Source organism: Tribolium castaneum, chromosome 9 (genome assembly GCF_031307605.1).
Source record: "Tribolium castaneum strain GA2 chromosome 9, icTriCast1.1, whole genome shotgun sequence".
Classification (NCBI taxonomy): Eukaryota; Metazoa; Arthropoda; class Insecta; order Coleoptera; family Tenebrionidae; genus Tribolium; species Tribolium castaneum.
In genome coordinates, this window is record NC_087402.1 from 3163343 (window position 1) to 3183089 (window position 19747).

The 19747-nt window shown below is 35.1% G+C and overlaps 6 protein-coding genes and 1 non-coding gene across 11 annotated transcripts; 3 read left to right on the top strand and 4 right to left on the bottom strand.

Annotated features, from left to right (window-relative positions):
• Positions 1 to 28: 28 nt before the first annotated feature.
• pain (painless) lies at positions 29 to 5619 on the bottom strand. 3 transcript variants are annotated; one of them, XM_008193513.3, is made up of 2 exons: positions 3367 to 3507; positions 29 to 3035 (listed from the first exon to the last, which is right to left on the bottom strand). In XM_008193513.3, exon 2 carries the CDS (start codon positions 3026 to 3028, stop codon positions 290 to 292), a length of 2739 nt encoding a protein of 912 aa, XP_008191735.1. In that variant the 5' UTR covers positions 3029 to 3035; positions 3367 to 3507; the 3' UTR covers positions 29 to 289. The 3 variants fall into 3 exon arrangements, with proteins under 3 accessions (XP_008191735.1, XP_008191737.1, NP_001164308.1); XM_008193515.3 differs by lacking the exon at positions 3367 to 3507 and adding an exon at positions 3097 to 3115; NM_001170837.1 differs by lacking the exon at positions 3367 to 3507 and adding an exon at positions 5350 to 5619 and having other exon boundaries at positions 38 to 3035.
• A 1367-nt stretch (positions 5620 to 6986) lies between these two features.
• LOC103312607 (transcription factor IIIA) lies at positions 6987 to 8442 on the top strand. The gene is made up of 5 exons (XM_008193656.3): positions 6987 to 7236; positions 7283 to 7572; positions 7621 to 7769; positions 7815 to 8056; positions 8105 to 8442. The coding sequence occupies exons 1-5, from the start codon at positions 7090 to 7092 to the stop codon at positions 8411 to 8413; spliced, it is 1137 nt and encodes a 378-aa protein (XP_008191878.1). The 5' UTR covers positions 6987 to 7089; the 3' UTR covers positions 8414 to 8442.
• Positions 8443 to 8747: 305 nt separating this feature from the next.
• Positions 8748 to 10173, top strand: LOC103312608 (polyprenol reductase). Its single transcript, XM_008193657.3, has 5 exons — positions 8748 to 9326; positions 9372 to 9566; positions 9616 to 9747; positions 9800 to 9963; positions 10016 to 10173. Exons 1-5 carry the CDS (start codon positions 8978 to 8980, stop codon positions 10106 to 10108), a joined length of 933 nt encoding a protein of 310 aa, XP_008191879.1. The 5' UTR covers positions 8748 to 8977; the 3' UTR covers positions 10109 to 10173.
• On the bottom strand, positions 10135 to 11521 carry LOC663527 (uncharacterized protein). The gene is made up of 4 exons (XM_969567.5): positions 11095 to 11521; positions 10911 to 11048; positions 10514 to 10863; positions 10135 to 10468 (listed from the first exon to the last, which is right to left on the bottom strand). Exons 1-4 carry the CDS (start codon positions 11341 to 11343, stop codon positions 10288 to 10290), a joined length of 918 nt encoding a protein of 305 aa, XP_974660.1. The 5' UTR covers positions 11344 to 11521; the 3' UTR covers positions 10135 to 10287.
• Positions 11522 to 11649: 128 nt separating this feature from the next.
• LOC103312609 (polyprenol reductase) lies at positions 11650 to 12947 on the bottom strand. 3 transcript variants are annotated; one of them, XM_008193660.3, is made up of 5 exons: positions 12602 to 12947; positions 12237 to 12431; positions 12054 to 12185; positions 11840 to 12003; positions 11650 to 11793 (listed from the first exon to the last, which is right to left on the bottom strand). In XM_008193660.3, the coding sequence occupies exons 1-5, from the start codon at positions 12945 to 12947 to the stop codon at positions 11701 to 11703; spliced, it is 930 nt and encodes a 309-aa protein (XP_008191882.1). In that variant the 3' UTR covers positions 11650 to 11700. The 3 variants fall into 3 exon arrangements, with proteins under 3 accessions (XP_008191882.1, XP_008191881.1, XP_008191880.1); XM_008193659.3 differs by having other exon boundaries at positions 12054 to 12188; XM_008193658.3 differs by having other exon boundaries at positions 12054 to 12431.
• A 502-nt stretch (positions 12948 to 13449) lies between these two features.
• On the top strand, positions 13450 to 14729 carry LOC103312610 (uncharacterized). The gene is made up of 4 exons (XR_010335458.1): positions 13450 to 13588; positions 13637 to 13786; positions 13836 to 13940; positions 13992 to 14729. It is a non-coding gene; the product is annotated as an uncharacterized LOC103312610 (transcript).
• On the bottom strand, positions 14663 to 19458 carry LOC103312572 (cilia- and flagella-associated protein 70). Its single transcript, XM_015979342.2, has 19 exons — positions 19053 to 19458; positions 18876 to 19004; positions 18646 to 18829; positions 18170 to 18598; positions 17885 to 18126; positions 17722 to 17837; positions 17467 to 17671; positions 17283 to 17421; positions 16889 to 17241; positions 16695 to 16843; positions 16488 to 16642; positions 16112 to 16440; positions 15928 to 16061; positions 15779 to 15879; positions 15521 to 15732; positions 15338 to 15475; positions 15040 to 15282; positions 14843 to 14992; positions 14663 to 14789 (listed from the first exon to the last, which is right to left on the bottom strand). Exons 1-19 carry the CDS (start codon positions 19104 to 19106, stop codon positions 14721 to 14723), a joined length of 3531 nt encoding a protein of 1176 aa, XP_015834828.2. The 5' UTR covers positions 19107 to 19458; the 3' UTR covers positions 14663 to 14720.
• Between the last annotated feature and the right edge of the window lie 289 nt (positions 19459 to 19747).

Here is a 19747-nt window from a genome sequence, read left to right on the forward strand (position 1 = left end):
ACGAAATACACAATTATAAAGACTTGAATTTATAGATAATGATTTATTTACGTAAAAATTTTAATACATAATTAATGGCTTAAAAATAAATACAAGATATGTACACAATATGCACTAATAAATCAAGGACCATAAAATAGTCTTTTCCGTGTTAGTAAACTCTATAAAACATAAAATACTGGTAGAAATCTATAACACACCAGAAGCTCTTCCACCACCCTGTTGGTTAATTACATCTACTCTATTAAGTATGGCAACAATAGTACAACAAAATATACGTAACATTAAATCATAAAGCGTTTTGATTTGTCGAGAGACTTCCCAAAATTTGATCGAGCTTCGCTTTTATGCTCACAATTTCTCCATATAACTGCTTTAGATTAGTAACTGTAGGATACTCTTCACGTTCTCTTCGGGCTTTAACGATATCAGCGATTCTCCTAATAGTGTTTTTATCTAAATAAGCTTCAGAACAATTTCGGGTGCAAGTTACCAATGGGTCTGGTCGTTTTTTAGCGGATGAATTCAATTCACAAGATATTTTACCGTACTCGTTAGGTAAAACAGTCAGCTGGCAATTTTGTGTAAAAAGGCAAACTTTTCGTGATAAAGGCTTAAAAAACGTGTAAGTCGTATCCGAGTCACAGGGACAGCAACAGAACAATCTTTGCACTGCTTGAATGAAAGAAGTCGGTAAAATATTGCCAAGTAACATACTTTCCACGTAATAAATATGCTGGGCCCTTGAGATATGGCCCACTAACTCTGCGTCGTTCTTAATCGTTTGTGTATCACTGACAGCTAAACCATTCAACAGATTGAGCAAAATAATAGTGATCATAAAGACAAAAAGTGAAAAAATTATCTTACTAGTGACAGGGTAAGTATGGAAATTGATTGACCCGGCATCGAACTCACCGGTCAACATAACTATAGTTTTAAACAGCGACTTTCCGGGCCCTTTGAAGACATCGTCTTCATCCCCCGTCTCAGTCCCATTCACACTTTGAGCCATCTCTGTTTTGGCAAATAAGATATAAAAACTCAAAGCAAACGCTATAATTAGCAAGGAATACCACAAAAGCAACTTGAAAAAATTGACCGAAACCGTTTTCAACATTACAACATTGGTGGATAATTTCGGATGTTGGCCAACCATCAAAACCAACTCAAACGCTGCCAATAATATCGCCACTGACGCCAACTGTCGCCTTGTGTGGCTAGTGGGCGAGTCAATATACAAAATCATCCCAGTCACCACAATTAAAATAATTTCAACCAAATTTTCGAAATTGCAAAAATATTTTCGAGGCGCCACCGCGACTTGGAAAACCTCACGTAACACCAAAACCCAAAATGTTAAATTTAGAGTGAACCACGAAAATTTGCCAAAAATGAGACAATAATCCGACTGCGTCCGGTCGAAATTAGCATAATGCGTAAAAATGTAGACAACTAAAGACAGCACAAAGCAAATATAGAACACCAGATTTGTGTAAAACAGTAAGCGGATTTGGTGCCATTTCATAAAGAGGAAACTGACAATAAGGGGGTGCTTGAGCAAGGCTCGAAATTCTGGAGCTTTGCTCATGTAGGCTATAACTTCAGTTTCAGGTTTTACATTGTTTGTGGCCAAAAATTCAGGGTCCACCTCTTCGTATTTGAATCGCTTGCGTTTTCTCGGGGGTAGCAGCGTCTGGTAGTCGAAGACTACTTCAAAATCGCGTTTCTCGGCGTTTTTGAGATCAAATGTGACACAGTTGTCGAGATGGTTCTCGAGCACTTCCGGTTTGATGTCTTGGATTGGCATAGAACCGAATTCGTTTTTATAAGCCAGAGAAGCTCCAAGTTGCAGTAATTTTTGTGTGGTTGTTGTATCGCAATACCGGAGGGAGTAGTGAAGAGGGATGTTGTTTAAATGGTCCACTTCATTGATATCAATAGGAGGACGTCTATTACCCAGTTTATCTAATAGCAATTTGCAACACTTTTCGTGATTGATTTTGCCAAATTTTGGAGAGTTTGAGTGTTTTAGTAGGTTACAAAGTGTGTCTATGGATAATTCTAAGTCAGGGCATTTGAATAGCAATTCAAAAATTTCAAAGTAGCCAATATCTGCGACAATATCAATCGGCTTCCTTTGATTTTTTGTGACAAGATTGACGTTGGCCCCCTTGTCTAAAAGATATTCTACGACTTTTGCTAACCCCCTTTCGCAACTGTACTGTAACAGTGTTGAGGCACCGTCGTCTGCATTAACAAAGTCGGAGGGATTATTCAAGGACAATGTCTCAAAATAAGAGATAAACTCGTCCTCTTTTCCTTCCTTAATCAACCCGAAAATTTTGTCTTTGGGGACTTGATACAGGATACGTTCCGGCAAAGGCCCCTCGTACAACCCTTTCTCATTTATTAAATCCCTTGCAGTTTTATCGCGCAAACTGCAAGTGTCCAGATCGACATGAAGCACACTCTCCTCAAGTATAACTTTTACAATTTTTTTATAACCGTACTTGGCGGCCCAAAAAATCGCGGTTAAATTCTTGCCGTCACCCTGATTAACATCAATTCCAGACTGCAAGAGAAGCTCCACGTGCCGACAGAAATTTTCTTCGTCCTTTTTGATTTTTTCTCCTTTGATAAGCGTATGTAGGGCGGTGTTGCCGTTCCATTTTTCATTGATTTGGCCTGGTTTGAGGTGTTTGATGACGACTTCTAGAATTAGGATGTTGGGATTGTCGGCTGATAGGTGCAGTGGTTTCCACTGTGGGGTTCCCTCGATGTCTGCTCCTAATTCAATCAGTTGGTTGACGGTGTCAGGAGCAACGCCAGGTTCGGAACAAGCCAGTGATAAGATGGTTTGAGATGTGTAGGGGTACAGATGTTGCAAAATAGATGGGTTTGCTTTTATTACTGTTTTCATAGATTCTGTGTCGTTCTTCTTCACGCTTTCTAGAAGAACGGTTTCCGGTGGAGGACAAATACTGTTAGTCCGCACCAAATCCATCTTCTTACTTCTGCCACCCATGTTTTAACTGAAAAAAATTATGTTGTAATCATTCACGCTTCGTAATTTTTCCGTAATGTTCGGAATACCTAATCAATAACAGAAGCACTTATCGACAAGCGCGATATTAATGTTACGCTTAAGAAATAAAATATTTATACAACTGTCCTGAGTTTGCGTGCCTACATTGCTAACCCCATATTATTGTTACAGTGCCACTTAAATAAAGGACTTTGTTTCGCTTAGTGTTTGTATTTATCCTCTAAACAAATAAATCGATTAGATCACTGTAATAATAAATGTCCCACAACGCAATGCTCTAAATTAGATATCGATTACTGGCTTTTGACTAGAAATACCTTCAGGATAATAAGAATTTGAAGTATGTTAAGGATGAAGGCTTAATTGGCTGCTCTTTTAATGATGAAAACACTATTTCACTAAACACGAGGATCGCTCACTTGATCTGAAGCTTAACTAGCCATAACTATTTACAGGAAATTTCAATATCAAGTTTTTATCGCCCGTTATACAAATAAGGATAAATATTTTCGAAAACTGAAATATATTTTTTTAATTAAAACACCAGATTATTATTGCAAAACGTAGCCAATGGTAACAGGAAATATTTTTAATATTTAGTTTCTTTGATTGTATTGAGGCTGCACAGAACAACCCTCATTTACCTAATAATAAATTGGAGGAATTAGCGGATGTATACGCATATGTTTATCTATGATAAAAAAAAAGGCAAACAGTGGGTTAAATGCAAATATGAATATGTATTTTATCTGGACAGATGGTACTTTTACCAGAGACCGGATTTTTTTTAAATTAAAAACTTTATTTAAGTGTCAAAAATCTAAATTAGGTATTAAAATCTGGTCAATTTTTGTACATTTTTTACTAATTCCTACTGTTCTAATTTTAGTGTTGTAAATTTAGTTAGTTTAGTTAGAAAAAAAATTTTTTAGAAAAACTAAAAAAAATTGGAAATGAATAGGAGATATGGGGAAAAACCATATAGTTTTAAAATGACTATCTAATAAATTAACAAATTAACACGCATAACTTCTAAATAAGAAATACATAAAAAAAGTTTTATTAAAAATGCATTAAAAAGTAAAAAATAATGATTTCCAATCACAGAAGAATATTTTTTCTTAGGGTAAAATTTCTAAAATTTATAAAAGCTTTGGGAGTTATCAGCTGAACAAAGTAATTCTGTAATTCCCTAGGATTATAATAAGTATTATATACGTATAAGTAAGCAGTTATTTATTGTTTACCCACATATTGTTGTTTAATTAACTCAGGTACGAAGTAATTAAATCGAAATTTTAAAAATAATACTTTACATTTATCAAGTAATTAACAGATGTCGTTAGAGTAATGAACTTAAAACACGAAACATGCCATTGTTTATTTTAGATTCGCACTACCATATACGTTTAACGGAAGTATTTGCTCATAGCCCCCAAATTTGAAAGCAAATACACGTGCACAGATTTGATAAAATTGACAATAACACACACAACTTCATCGTATTTCCCGGTGTCAAACATATAATTTATTTGTAAAATCTTCTAAACAAAAAATAACATGTGTTCTTACAAACGTATTGTATTTTTTGTAACACAGTTTACTTTATAAAGCTGCTAAAGCAAGATACAGCATGAATTTGTTATTTGAAAACTTGTAGATTTACAGTTTTATAAATAATGTATTTCTAAACATGTTAATTTTTCTGTTTAAAAATTATAAGCATCAAGTTAGGTGCATTACTCACTTTTTGAGTAAGTCATTATGTATCAGATACGAGTAAATGCAGATTTTTCAAAAATGAAAAATATTATTTGGAGCAAAATGATGGACAACGACGTAAAAACGGAATAGGTACACCTATTTTGTAAAAATAAGTACCTATTTTAGATAATTCGTATTTATTGCACCTCATTATCTTGTTAATTATCTCCTTTCGGTTACATTTTCAAAATAAGTTGAAAATTTTTGGGACATCATAGAAAGTTAAATATGAAACTTAATGGTAGTCAATTTTGGAGAAAATGTGAACAAAAAAAAACGTTTTCGTTTAAACTATTTGTGTTGTTGTTACACCTGAAAAGAAATATTTATTTTTAACAACTAAGTATTTGTAAATTTATGCAAAAAGCTACAAAAAAGCACTATTAATTTAAATGACAAGGCAGAGATTTTCACTTTATTTATTGTATTTGGCCACTGGCAACATTGCACCAATCACGGGCAACTTTCGTTAATTGTGGTCAAAAAACCGGAAGTGTTGAAATCGACAATAATAATACCTTATATGATCTACCTACATGTACAGAGGCGGTGGTCGCTGGACCGGATCTCTAAATGAACCACTTGTTTTATTAGATCAGCACAATAATGAGTACAGTTCGTTCTAAAAACATGCAACAATATAATAGCACACCCGAAGATAACTAATATTAATGTTTGATAATTCGGAGGGTTTTCCCTCAATCAATTAGGGAGTGTTGAAGCACTCATTCCTCCGCCAAATTTGAACACACGATTGCTCACAACTCGTCTCCTTTTTTTCTTTACGAAAACCAACTTATTTACGTGTCACAATCACATTTCAGAACATTTTCCGCAGTTGTCACACCACAAAACCTTCACAACAAGTGGGAAGTCACTCCGAACAGCAGTCGATTTTTACGAAGTTCTCCATACTTGGAGTATGGTGGGACGCGCTCTATTGAAAAATTGAGTAATATTTCATCCTTTGATGCTTTTCTTCATTTACTACATCCATATTTTCACATTTAATAAAGACGATTTGGCTTATTAAATTGAAATAAAACACAAATCCAACCCATATTCCATAAATACGCACCCAAAATTTTTCTTTGAACATTTTGGTCGTACGCTCTTGTTCCTATTCCTTTACTTTATATTGAACTATTTAAATCGGTTTTTCAAATTATCATCGAGCTTAAAATATTTTTTTTAACTAATTTTTAAAATTTATCGTAAAACAAAAAGTTAATGTTTTCATACCAAAAATTAGAAAGTCTTGTAATTTAAAAGTAAAGTAAAAGTAAAAGTTGTTTAAAATCTAGTCCATTTAAAAAAATCTTTATTTTTAATTCTGTAGTAATTCATTACAACGATGCCACTTCTGTTTTCAAAAAACAGAAGATTTTATGCTTTTTTTAAATATATATATTGCATTTTCTATTTAACTGCAAGCCCAACAGTAACTGAATCGAGGAGTTCTAGCGAAGTTACGTCAGTAGTAAGTGGGCCCCTTCAGCACACAGCCTTTTTTTTAGGAAAAACACCCCGATTTTAAGGTATATTTTAAAATTAACATTTTTTCAAAGATACTGTATTGTTTTTCTATTGGGGTCGTTTAAACACTTAAAATTCGCGAAAATCTTTTTTTATTACATATCATAATTGTTAACAAAAAGATTGGAAAACATCACTTAATTAAAACTCAATTTCCATATTACAATATTTTTTATTAGAAACTTTTGTTGTTTTACGGTACATTCTTAAAACCTGAGTTTGTGGTTGGAGTTTGGAACGCATTCGAGTTGGAGTTTGAAGAAGCACTTTCATCCGAAACAACCAATATAACTGATTTAATTTTTTGATAATTTTAGTATAATTAATATAGTATAATACAAAACTTTTATTTATTGAAAAATTTAGTTTGTTATGTTACTCAGATGTACAATAAAAATGTTAACAAAATCTGTGTTTTATTACCCCAAAACAACTTTTTTTTTAACTTTCATTGCAAATTTTGTTTAAAATAAATATAAAATGTTTTCATTTCGCTCAAAATAAAAATATCTTTTTTTATTTTAAACAATTTGCGATGAAACTTGTAAGATAAAAATAATAAAAAACAGAATATAAAAGAGATTTATTCAAACGTGGCGCTTTACTGTGGTAGTAACGCAGTTCAGTACCAGAGGCACTGGATTCTCGTGTTGCCAGTGATTTACTAGGGAATTTTTTTGTGATTTAAGGTTATAAAAAATGTCAAAAACTACAACTTTATTTAAATTTATCTAAGAATAATGGATAGTTCAGGTGGTTCAGATCGTGGTTCTGACGTTGACGCAATTCCTACAAAAAAAACCTTTAAATGCACACATCCAGGCTGTAATGCCTCCTTTTCAAAAATCAGAAAGTTAGTTATCCACTCTCGTAGACACACCGGCGAGGTGGGTTTTCCAAAATTGTAAACTCTTTCACATTGCAAATTTACAGCGCCCTTACATTTGTGATGAACCAGGATGTAATAAAACCTACACGAACAGTTCACATTTGGTAAGGCACAAGAAAACCAGCCATGGCCCTAAGGAATCACAGACGCTGGTTTGTGAAGTCCCCGGTTGTGGCCTCGTGTTAGCTAATAAATACTCATTAAAAAAGCATTGTGCCCGAAAGCATAATTCCGAACTGTATCGGTTTAAATGTGGGGAGTGTAATCAAGGGTTTCATCGAAAAAAACTGTTGCAACAGCATGCATACATACACACTGGTGAAGCCAACTTCAGGTAATTGTTATAAAATTTGTTTATTGTTTTCAAATAATTGTATTGTAGTTGTGACAAGTGTGATTTGAAATTCACAACGGGATACAATCTCAGTAAACATAAGAGATCTCATCGTATTTATACTTGCGATTGTAAAGAGGAATTCCATAGATGGTCTTTACTTTTAGCACACAAGAAAACATGTGAAAATGGGAACCGTACGTATCATAATAAATACTTCAGCCTAATGTAATTATTTCCAGAGTTCAGGTGCGACGTCTGCAGTAGGACTTTTAACCGTAAAAACAATTTTGATCAACATAAAACTATTCATAAGGCGCAAAATGAAAAACTTGTCTTTCCGTGCACTTTCCCCGATTGTAAAAGATTCTATTTCCATAAGCGTAACTTAACACATCACATTAATGTCTTTCATGAGAAAAAAAATGCAGATGTTCGCTACAACTGTACTTATCCCAACTGCCAACTCGTTTTAAAAACTAAAGTACGGGAATAAATTACTCCGAAATGTTTGTTATCTGTAGTGTTTTAGAAATGTCTGAAAGTGCATCTCCAAACACATTTCAAGTGGAAGGTGAAAAAGGAACGACAGACCAGACGTGATAAAGGAAAACCAAAGAAATCAATGGTTTCTGTGTTGTTAGGTCAGGAATTTCAACAAAACAAAGAGAATGAAAACCAGACACCGTGTACTGATGAAATTTTGGGGGAGGAATTACAAGAAAACAAAGGCAATGAAGACGAGATGCATTGCCCTGATGAACTAACTGATGACTGTTTATTGGAAAAGTGTAATGTCACATTAGAGGAGTTTAATAAAAAATTAATTGCGTCAAGATAATTACACCAAATAAAGCATTTGAAACAGAATTTGTTTTTGTCCTATGTTAGCGTAACTGCTCCCCAAATAATCGTAAAAGTTTTAAATATTTTGCAGTGCTGCTGAGACAATGGGCCGTATGAATAAAATTAAGTAAATTTGTAATAGTAAAGGATAGATGTAATTTATGTTCTATCAGAAGGAAAAAGATAAAACTATAATAAAAGCTTTGGCTACATTTTATTTATAATTCCCCTTGTCTACTGCTCATCCAAACAGCTTTATACTATTTTATATACATTTCTTCGTAAATTATTTTAAGATATAAAAATTAATCACGCAGGTGTCTCAAGTGAAATCGCACAAAGTCCAATAACTTTTTGTTTTATTTAATCCAACAAATTGGGCGCACGAGTACTTGTACAGATTCCTATTCTGTAACACCTGATCAATTATCATGATGAGAATGACCTTTCCCAACTTATCGCGCAACTTATAAAACCGGCTATCTCACACATGTCGTAATCTCTCAAAAAACTAATCATTGAATTTATAATTTAAGTTAGTTTAGAGATCGGCACCATCATGTTTGCAAACAAATTCAAAACGTTATTTGCTGCAATGTCCCTTGTGTATTTTTTGATTTCGCTTTTTATTCATTTGCTTGACTCACATGTTCCCATCCCACATTTTATACTGAAGATGATTAGATATGGCAAACTAGTTAACGATGCAAAGGAAAGGTCAGCGATTTCGTGGAAGAATTTGGAAGTTCCGAAGTCATATTTTAAGTACATTTATTCAGTATCAGCTTGGGTATACGTCCCTATTATACTCTACCAAGTTATTTTGGTTTACTTTTTGGAGAAAAATGCTTCTCAGTGGTTTACCGCTTTATTGGATATTTGTTGCGGCTCAGACCGAATTGCCATGGGTAAAGAAATGGTCTAGTCTAATCATAATCAATGATTTTTTCTAGTTTCAACGACCCACACCGTTATAGCGGTCTTCCTAATGACTTTACAGATTTGGAGACGCTTTTACGACACTCATTTTGTGTCAGTATTTAGCAAAAAAGCCTCAATGTTCTGCTTGCAGTTTATTATAGGAATTTTTTATTATTTTATTGCATTGGTAATACTACTAAGTGAAGCCCCGAAATTTGCAGTTACGCGTAATAAACAAAACAGGTAAATTTCAACCAGTTAAAAGAATATTTTCAGGAGGGGAGGATAAGTTTAACTGGTCCCACGTTACAATAACTGACGCAGTTGCAGTTTTGGTATTTTTCTGGGCTTGGTACCGGCAACACACGACCACAGTGATTTTGGCCAATTTGCGAAAAAATAAAAAAGGTTTTTTCACCTTACATATCAACATTTTTCAAAAAAATGATTTGTTGTTTAGGGGCGGTTGTTACCGAAAATTACAAACTACCAGAGGGTGATTTGTTCAAGTATTTATCGTCACCACACTGCACCACCGAGATTTTAATGTACTTATGCTTGTGGGTAATCCTGGGTTACCAACATAGCTGGTGGTGCGTTTGTACACTAGTTTTGTCTAACCAGGTACGTGTTATTTCGCATTTGCTTATTTTTTGAATTTTTAACAATTTCTTAGCTGGACTCAATAATTAGTACCCACAAGTGGTACAAAAAAAAATTCAAGAACTTTCCGAAAGAAAGGAAGGCGTTGATACCATTTGTAATATAGACTTGTTTCAAAACCAATAAAAAACATTGTGACGAAATAAAGCATTTATTTATTTGTTGGCATAAGACACTTTTTATTCTGAGTTAACAGACATTTTCTTATCTACTGTTGCATGGAGGTAGATATGCGGTACCTACTAACAATAAATAATTTAAGAATTGGTCTAATGTCCTAAAATTTCAATCTAAAAGTGGCAGTATATCTCCCAGCTTCTCCAGGTAAAAATCAGCGACCATTTCCTTGTCCTCCTTTTTGTGCGAATTTTTCAAAGCGACTGCTTCTTTGAGCGTCGTAACTCCAGATAGCACCAACAAGGTTTGAAAGCCGCACCGCGTTCCCAGCAAAATATCGGTGTTGACGCTAAAAATTACGTAAATTTTTTGTTTGGAAAACTGGAGCACCAACCGATCGCCTATCATGAGTGTTCTTTTGGGCACAATTCCGTATTTTTTTATGAGGTCATCCACAATGTATGGGTTGGGCTTGCCCACGACAATGGGGCTGCGCTGGGCGCAGGTCTCCACAGCTGAGACAATGGCCCCAGTTCCTGGGATTACTAAGTCCGTACTCATCGGAAATCGCTCGTCTGTGTTAGTGGCAATAAAAAGGCAGTTAGGATTGTTTAGATAAGAGGCCGCTTTCATCATTTTCACGTATGAGAAGTGCTCGTCATAGCCGACGATAACGGCGCCTACGTCACTTTCCATTTGGAAATTCTCGATGACATGGACCAGAGCGTTTTGCAAAACGTCTGGCTGGAAAAATGGCATTTAGGCGAGGAAAGTGACGGTTGGGTAATTACCCCAACTCCGTAATGCTTGATACCGACAGCGTCCAGCTCTTGGGTGATTCCCCGAGAGCCCACCACGTAAACGGATTGTTTAAAATCCATGTTTTTCAAATAGGCCGCTGCCAAGTATGCCGTTGATATAATTTCGTCCTAAAATTTCATTTTAATGATGAACATTAAACTAATTAGGGATTACCGTTTCAATGTTAAAATTCATACGTTTCGCCTTAACGGCAAATTCATTTCGCATTTTTGTCGAGTTGTTTGTAACGAAGAATATTCTTTTACCCAATTCGCGGAGTCTGTTCACAACCGGGACTGAACCAGAAATCGGTTCATTGTCAAGCCATAAAACCCCATCACAGTCGAAAAGAACAGTGTCGAAAGAACTGAAAAACTTCTTAAACTCCTCTTTGGTTTGCTTTGAAAGAAAAATCACAGACATTTTGGCAGGTGTGTTTGAAATTAGTTTCACTGAACGGGCTTTCAAGCCGACAATTTTTTTAAATAATGTGGGGCAAAAAATTCACTGTTATCTAGGAATTTGTACCAAATTATTGCGTGAAGGTGACTTTTAACCTAACCTGAAAACGTAAACGTCAATCAAAAAAATGGAAAAATGTTTCTATGGCAACATAAGTTGTTTGACCAATCCAATGCCACTGTTCTCCCGCCATTAGGAGATTATTTCAAAAGACGTAATTATTGACCTCGTTTTAAATTTTTATGTATCGGTAAATGCAAACACGGGTAAATAAAAAATAATTTATTTGCAACAAATGAAATACACCTTGACTAATAATTAATAAATAAATGGAATGAGGGCCTTCCTTTGTGGGGGAAAATTTTTGAAACGATCCAAATACCACCAATGGCTTAAAAGAATTGTTTCAATCTGCAAATTGGGAATTAGTTTCAGTCATAAAACAAATTATAATTACTTGATTGCTTAAAATCCAAGCATAGACGTACAACCAACTTGTATTTTTTGCCAATAACAAAGTCAGGGCTGTATACATTATTATTTCTGCTGTTGAGTGAGGTGAAGATAAGTAATTGAACCAGTCACCCTCAGGGAGTCTGTAACCCTGATCAACAACGTCACCTAGAACCCATCATAACTATTAAATATTTTTTGTTTTGTTCTCAAATCACCTTTTTTGTTTTTCCTCAGATTGGCTAGTATCACAGTGGCAACATGCTGGTGATACCAAGCCCACAAAAAGACAACAATTATAAAGAAATTAAACATAATCTCGCTTAAATTGAAAGTAGTAGTGTTGGTTTCTACTAATTTAGAGGTATAAAAACTGTGTCGCGTGAAGGGAGCTATTATACCGTTTTGGGCAAACTTCGGGGCTTCACTTAGGATAATCAACATCACAGCTGGGTAAAAAGCCATTCCGATGAGGTAATGGCTTAAATTAATCATCGCATTTTCGCTAAAAACCGACACAAAATGTGTGTCGTAAAATCGGCGAAATATTTGTAGGCTCAATAATATGGACGCAATTAGGACACGATGGGCTGGAACTAGAAAAAATTGTTTGTAACAACACTAACAACAAATTAAAAAAAAATATATTCAGTACAATTGCATTTACCCTCGTTTTTTAAATATTTAAAAGGTTTGCAAACCTGTAAGTCATTTCTGTACTTTTTTAAAGCCGAAAATGCAATTTCACTACAATATTATTATTTACCTGTTGATAGTCTGCCATATCCACAAGAAAAATTGAGCAAAGTCTCAATCCAATCATCAACTCCCTTATTAAACACATAAACAGCCACAACCTCTTTCAGAAAAATTGGGCAAAAAATGAATGCTGCAGCAACATAAAAATGCCTGAAATACGATTTTGGGACTTCCACACTTTGCACTAGAAGTGATTTTTCATCAGATGCAAATTTTCCATATCTGAAGGTTTTTTTGATAAAAGCCGGCAAGTGTGGCTCAAAAAAATTTATCAAAACACCGAGTATCACCAAAGACGATGTTATTATCACAAAAAACAGTTTGCAGAGATTTATGTTGAAAAGTAGGTGCATGTTGTTGCAGTTGTACAGTCACTGAACAACTGGAGAAAAGTAGGTAATAGAAAGCGGAAGATTGTAACTTGAGGAGGAATAATTTGCTAAAAGTAAATAATTACCACTAGAACATGTTATTGCTATTCGGAATCTCGGATTTTATTTGATTTTTATCAATTTTGAGAAAAATAAGTGGTTTAGTTAGATGTTAATGTGACGAAAATAAATACATATCCAAACGTACAATAAATCCAGTGGAACATAATTCTGTTTTCACAACTGTATTTTTAGTATAAAAACGCCTAATAAAAAATTAAAGAAAGATCACACGTTGTCTTTTTTTGGTTAGGATTTTTGAAATACTTTTAGGTTAGGTGACCTGTCAAAAAGACAGCTGCTCATGCCCTGGGAATCACAAACATCAATTCAATTTGAATAAAATAAAATTTTCAGATTTTGTCATCTTTGCTTGTACGGTACATGTTTCGTGTCTCTTTGTTCTCATTGGGCTTGTGCCCCTTTCACCTGATGAACTTCCCCCTTCTCCCGAAACGTTTGAGAAAAATATTTGGTGTCAGGTGACTGATGAGTAATGTTATGTGTTACGTGAATTGAGTCTAATTATGGTGCGATAAGTAACTTCAGAACTGTGATAATAGGTATTTTAGAGGTACCTATCTATATCACCTATTGACAATTACTTTCAGATTTTAATGTTAAATATTATGGCTGAATATCCCCATAAAAGAACTCCCAGAGCAAACCAGACGCGCTCTGGCCAAACTCCTCGCTACTATCAACATTTAGGAGTAACAGATTTGAGAGAAATAATTGACCGCAAACGTAGTGAAAGAGGAGTAAGTCACTAATAAATAAAACAAAGAATAATGACTTTATTTAAAAAAGGAACACGATGTACCTGGTGACTCGTCAAGAGTTTCAACAGGAAGTCCTCAAACTACCACAGAACCTCCTAAACAGGGTATCAGAAGTCCGCCTTATAATAAGAAAGTAAACAAATTACTGCCTTTCATTAAATAAGCACTAATTATTAACATTTAGAACGTGAATAAAAACAACGACGATTACAAGAGGCCTCCCACTAATCCCTCCAGACAAAACAAAGACATTGAAAACCCTCTAAACATTAAAGTTGAATTTTCCACTTTGACTGGAGAACATTCGTATAAACTGGACGAAGACACTGTTCTACCGACAATAAAACATGTGCCGGACCAAAGATACAATAGTTACAGAGGCAGGGGTCGAGGTCGAGGCAGAGGCCGGGGCTATCAAAGACAAGTGAAGAGCAGGAAAACAAATGAGGTTTCAGGCTCTAGTACCCCATCAGACTACGTCAGTGTTACAATACATAACAAAACTGACGAAAACTGTAAAGAAACGACTCATGCTAACGCTCCGTGTGAGGAGGAAGCAGAAAGACATGGAGAGGAAAATATAGAGATGATGAAGAATATGAAAATTAATGAAGAGTGATGAAAGTATAGTTATTGAAAACGTACCGACGACTTGGCTCATTTCAAACAAATAGCATTTACTTTAGTACGCATTTTATTTAACAGTTATCTTATTTTTTATTTTTATTCTGTTGTTTTGTAATTTTTTTGTGTCTTATTTTATTGTTATTATTTAGTTTATTGTAATAAAAGGGCTCCCAGTGTCATCATCACTTTGATCAGAATTTTATTGTGCATATGACAATATAAACATAATTAAGTTTTTTTTAATTTTTACTTATAATTTTTAATACAAAACATTAATAAAGAAGACTTATTTTGATTTTAATTTTTCGAACCCAATTTGTATCTCATCCAGCAAACATTGATCTGTTAAATCATTCTAAAAATTAACAAATCGGTTTTATTTTCTTTTTTTAACATGAATTACCGTACCTTCAGTGCTAATGCGTAACACATTTCAGCCTCATTAAGCCGTCGCATTTTCAAATTAGTCAATGTTAGATAACCCCAAGCGTCAGCTCTTGAATTATCTAAGAAAACCGACTCAGAAAAACACTCCTCGGCGCTCAAAAAATCGTTCAACTAAAATTAATTGTGACAAATAATGCAACAGTGGTTTGTTATTTTACTTTCAAATATGCAATGCCACAAGCCATCCATGTGTATGGAGTCGGTCTGTGTTTACAAGCTGTAAGTAATAATTTTTTTGCTTCCTGTGCGTTGGGCGCTACTTTAGCACAGTTCAAGTAAACTAGATGAATATTATCAGGTCTTTGAAAAGATTCTAAAATGTGTGAATACTGTTCGTATGCTTCTTGTTGTTTCCCAATGGCTAGGTAACAGTGGCCTGTTAAACTCAAAACTGCACGGTCCTAAAAATTGGTTTCAATTCGATCTATTCTAGCAATAATTTTGAAGTTCACTCACAGAACCATGGAAAAATCGTGCTCGGTCTAAATGTTCAAGTGCATGATGATAATTTTTCTTGTAATAACAAATAACAGCCAACAAATAGTGCACAACTCCAGGCTCTCTCAACTCGCATGCTAGTGCGTTCTCCACCCACTGCATTGATTATAAAAATTATGCTTTTTAGTTGTATTATCATACTGAGTATAGCCTCATTTTCAAAAGAATGACGCTTGCTTTGAAATATAACGTGTTCGGACATATTTCCGAAGTCCATACTAAGTCCTCATTTTTTATAAAATCGTCAGTTGGAGATCGAGGATCGTCCAAATATTTCAAAACCATTTCTTTCGATAAATCCATTCCTCCAGCGTTATCCACTTCTTTGTAAAATAAGTAGAGAACAGCCCATCCTGTTTAAATTTTTTTATAAAAAATAAAAATATGCAGTATCGTAACCTTCAGTCCACCGAGACTCTTGAACCATTAAAGTCAATAAACACATTTCCGCCTCTTTGAAACGTTTAGTTTCGGCGAGAAGTACACCAGTTAGTAATAAACTGAAGATTTAAAATTTACTTCAATTTTTTTAATTCTAATGCCCTCACCTATTGTGATGGTACAATTTTCTGGTTAAAGCCTCTTGTAAACACATTAGGGCGCTTTCGTAGTCCCCTTTTCCGACCTTGTAAACAGCAAAATCAAACCAAGGACCAGGGTTTGTTGGGTCGTATTGCATTCTCTAGAGATTTTTTCAAATAAAACTTACTTTTCTTGCACGAAACAACTTGCCTTTAAATAATATTGTTCCGCCAAAGCCGCGTTTCCAATCTCTTCCGCCTCTTTGGCGTAAAATAAGAGAGACTTTAGCGAACTTTCGGGGAAAGCCTTAATATGCCGGCCTATTGTCGTCATTTCATTCAAAACATGATTGACTTCACTCATCAACCAGACAAATATGTGTTCCAAAAAATTGTGATATTTGTGAATCGACTGCACTTTTTCGATCTTGTCCAATTTAAATTGGGCGATTAAACAGGCGACATGTCCCACAGTAAAAACCAGGTTTTGGTACAAACCGGAACGTTTTATGTAAGTCAAAAAGTCGGCTTGGTTTGAACCTAAACTCGATAAAAAGTATAATCAAATGTGAGTGTTACCGGCTTACAGTGACACTGATTTTTCTTCTCAATGTAAGTACAGTACGTTTCGTTTATTTTATATATGACTTCTTTCACAATTTTTTTGCACAGTGTCGTGTCCAGTTGCTTGTTGAGCATTATTTTTGAGACCGCTGGTTTCACATGAACTAACTGTTTCAAACTTAAGGCAATTCGAAATTTTAAAACATTGTAATGTAAATTTTACGCTGTACCTGCCGTGTAAATCACTAACTGTAGCCTTTTCAACTAGGGGTTGTGTCAGTTCTATTTCTAACACAATAAATGTTTGTTGCCCCTTTTCGTTGTAGACTTTTTTACTGGGTTCTGGGGGTGTCTCAGGAGGGGGCTCCGCTGGCAACGCCTAAAGCAGTAATGTAATGCTAGAAATGTCCAATGATAAAATTACATCATTTAAATTTAAATCTTCTTTCGGGTGTTTCTTGGCTTTTTTCTCTTTTGATTTTTTGCTCCCTTTAGATTTTTTGCTCCCTTTGGATTTTTTGCTCCCTTTGGATTTTTTGCTGTCTTTAGATTTTTTACTCCCTTTTGTTTTCTTACTTCCTTTTGATTTCGCGCTCGATTTGTCGCTCTTGGACTTTTTATCTTTTTTGTGAGCTTTCAACTTAGATTCGTTCTTATGTAATACAGCCGATTCAAGTTTTGGAGAAGGGAAAAAATGTGAGTCGTTTAAACCACCGTAAAACAGGGCTTCTTGGTAGTGAAACGTGGTCAAGGGTGCAGCCAAACGCAGCTTAGTGACTACAGAAATTGGTTAAAAGATAATTGCTATAGTACAGTACCTCCGGGAAAAATGAGCGACGAAAGGTCGACCACGGCCATTAAGTGAAGATAACTCGTTGGTTTTTCTTTAACTTCGTCAATAGTTGTAGAACTTGTCCTACTTTTGACTTTCGATGGTTTTGATTCTTTCTTATGTTCCTAGTATTTAAAATTGCATTTCGTAAAATAAATAATTAAACTCACAGTTTGCTTCTTAAAGACATAAAACTCAAGTACAAGTCTGCGATATTTTCGAATGTGGTCATACAAAGTGAAAAACCCTTCCTTTAGGAGGACATTTCTTTTAACACAGTTAAACTGTATCACTGGTTTACTCTCACTGGTGGCTTCCTCTATGTTCTTGACATTGTCTACACAGTTTTTGACATTGCTAGTATCGCTCTCCACTCTTAATATTTACAAAAATTGTAACTCACAACATTATAACTCAGAACATACTTATATGCTGTTTTATTGAAATAACTCTCGTTTGGAACTTCCGGCCACTGTTTGTACTCCTTTTGTGGCGCGACTTCTTTGTAAGTTCCATTTTTAAACAACACTGGTTTATGGGGCTGTAAGGGAACAATATGTATGATTAAAATTAGTTTGGCCGGCATACCAGGTTTGCAGAAGGTATGACCATACAAACTTGGCATTCCATTTCGTTATTCATGATTGAGGGAATGTTGTAAATCGACTCCAACGTTAAGTTTGCTAAAATTGGTGTGCAAGGAAATTCTACAGGTTTATCGATTGATACCATTACAGAAAGCCCAGGTTTGTGTGAATACCGAGTCATACGGTCGTCGCAAAACGTGTGAGGGATGATCAGGGGCACAAATTCGGTAAAAGTGGAGTTACCTTAAGGGTCAGTCACATTTTGACTTCAGAATTTTAATATTACCAAAAATGAGCGGCAACAGATCTATGACGCAAGCTCCAGTTTCCGTTTCGCTTTTAACACTGTCGGTTTTTTTCGGGAGTTTGTCTTTACTGCGCCCTTTTTTCGATGATGCTTTTGACGAACCCTTGGATTTTTTGCTGTCTTTGCTTGATTTTCGCTTAACGTTGTCTTTGCTTTGCTTGCTGCCTTTACTCGACTTGCTGATTTTGTCTTTGCTTTTCTTTTTTTTCGATTTGCTTTTGACTTTTTTATTACTCGGGGAGGCTATAATGTCAACTTTTTCCACCACGTCTCCGGTCAGTGCCTCGTATAAGGAGAGAGCGCTTTCAATTGACGATAAATTTTCGTCTAAAATAATTTTTTCAATGTCCAAGTTGTGCTCACTCTCGGTGAATAAGCGAGACTCGTTTGGTGTTTGAAAAATTTGGACTGCAAATTTGGGTTGGGAAGGGAAAGGACAATTTTTGGGTTGTTACGGATCACGGGATGGGTCACTAATTTATCTAAGCCATTGGGGGAATCAATGTTACATCTAATGATAAATTTGTGGTCGGTTATTAGGATCGGATCATCGGTGAGTAGCACTTTTGTACTTTCCCCAATACTTTTCCCCATATATTGACATTTGGTCAATATATGTGAAGAAGGATAATTGGCAGGCTAAAAACTAGTATGAAAGGAGCAACATTGTTACAAAACTTGTTACAATATTCTGGTAACTTTGTATAACTATCGTAATCTCAGCCGAATTCGTTAAGTCTTCTTCGGTCAAAACGCTTATTTTTGACCTCAGCGACCCAGGCTGACCTTCCGGAAGACTAGCGGCACTTTTTTGCTGTTGGAATTATTTTTACGCCCTATCTTATAGGCAAATGATGCTAACCTTTTTTGTTTTAGTCGAAGTTTTTGTAGAGGCTTTAGTTGAAGCTTTAACCATTTTCAAGTTATTAATTTGGCATATTATGGCAACTACAGTTGTCAAATAAATTAAGATAAAAGATTGTCAAAAAAATCTCTCGGCACCTGCGAAAATTTGGTTCAAATGTGTTAGTTTTCATTGGAAATTACAATCAGAGTCGGATTATCGTTCAATAATTGTTTATTTACGATAAAGAAAATGGGGCACCAGGCAACTGCATTTCCCTCAATTAATTGTTTTAAACCCAAAGTACCAAAAAAGCCTTACGAATGTAAACAAATCAAGTCATGGCCCCTTTTACAAAAATCTGGTTTCAACTTAGTTTTAAAGGCCGATATAATAATTTTTAGTTATTAATAAACAAAACTGTTCATTTTTCCTCGTTTCCCGACTCCTCTTCACTTGAACCTTCCTCATACTCTTCATCATCATCGTCATCCTCATCATCATCATCCTCAGATTCATACGCATAATCTCCATACCCTGAGGACTCCTGAACATCGTCGTCCTCATCATAGTAACAAGCTTGTCCCTGCCGTCCAAACTTATGACTCCTCGCTACAAAAAAATCCTCCTCACACCGAAGAACGCAAAACTTTTTATTCAAACTCACTCGACATACTAAGATCCTTCGTTTGCGAGGTGTCATATCCACACTT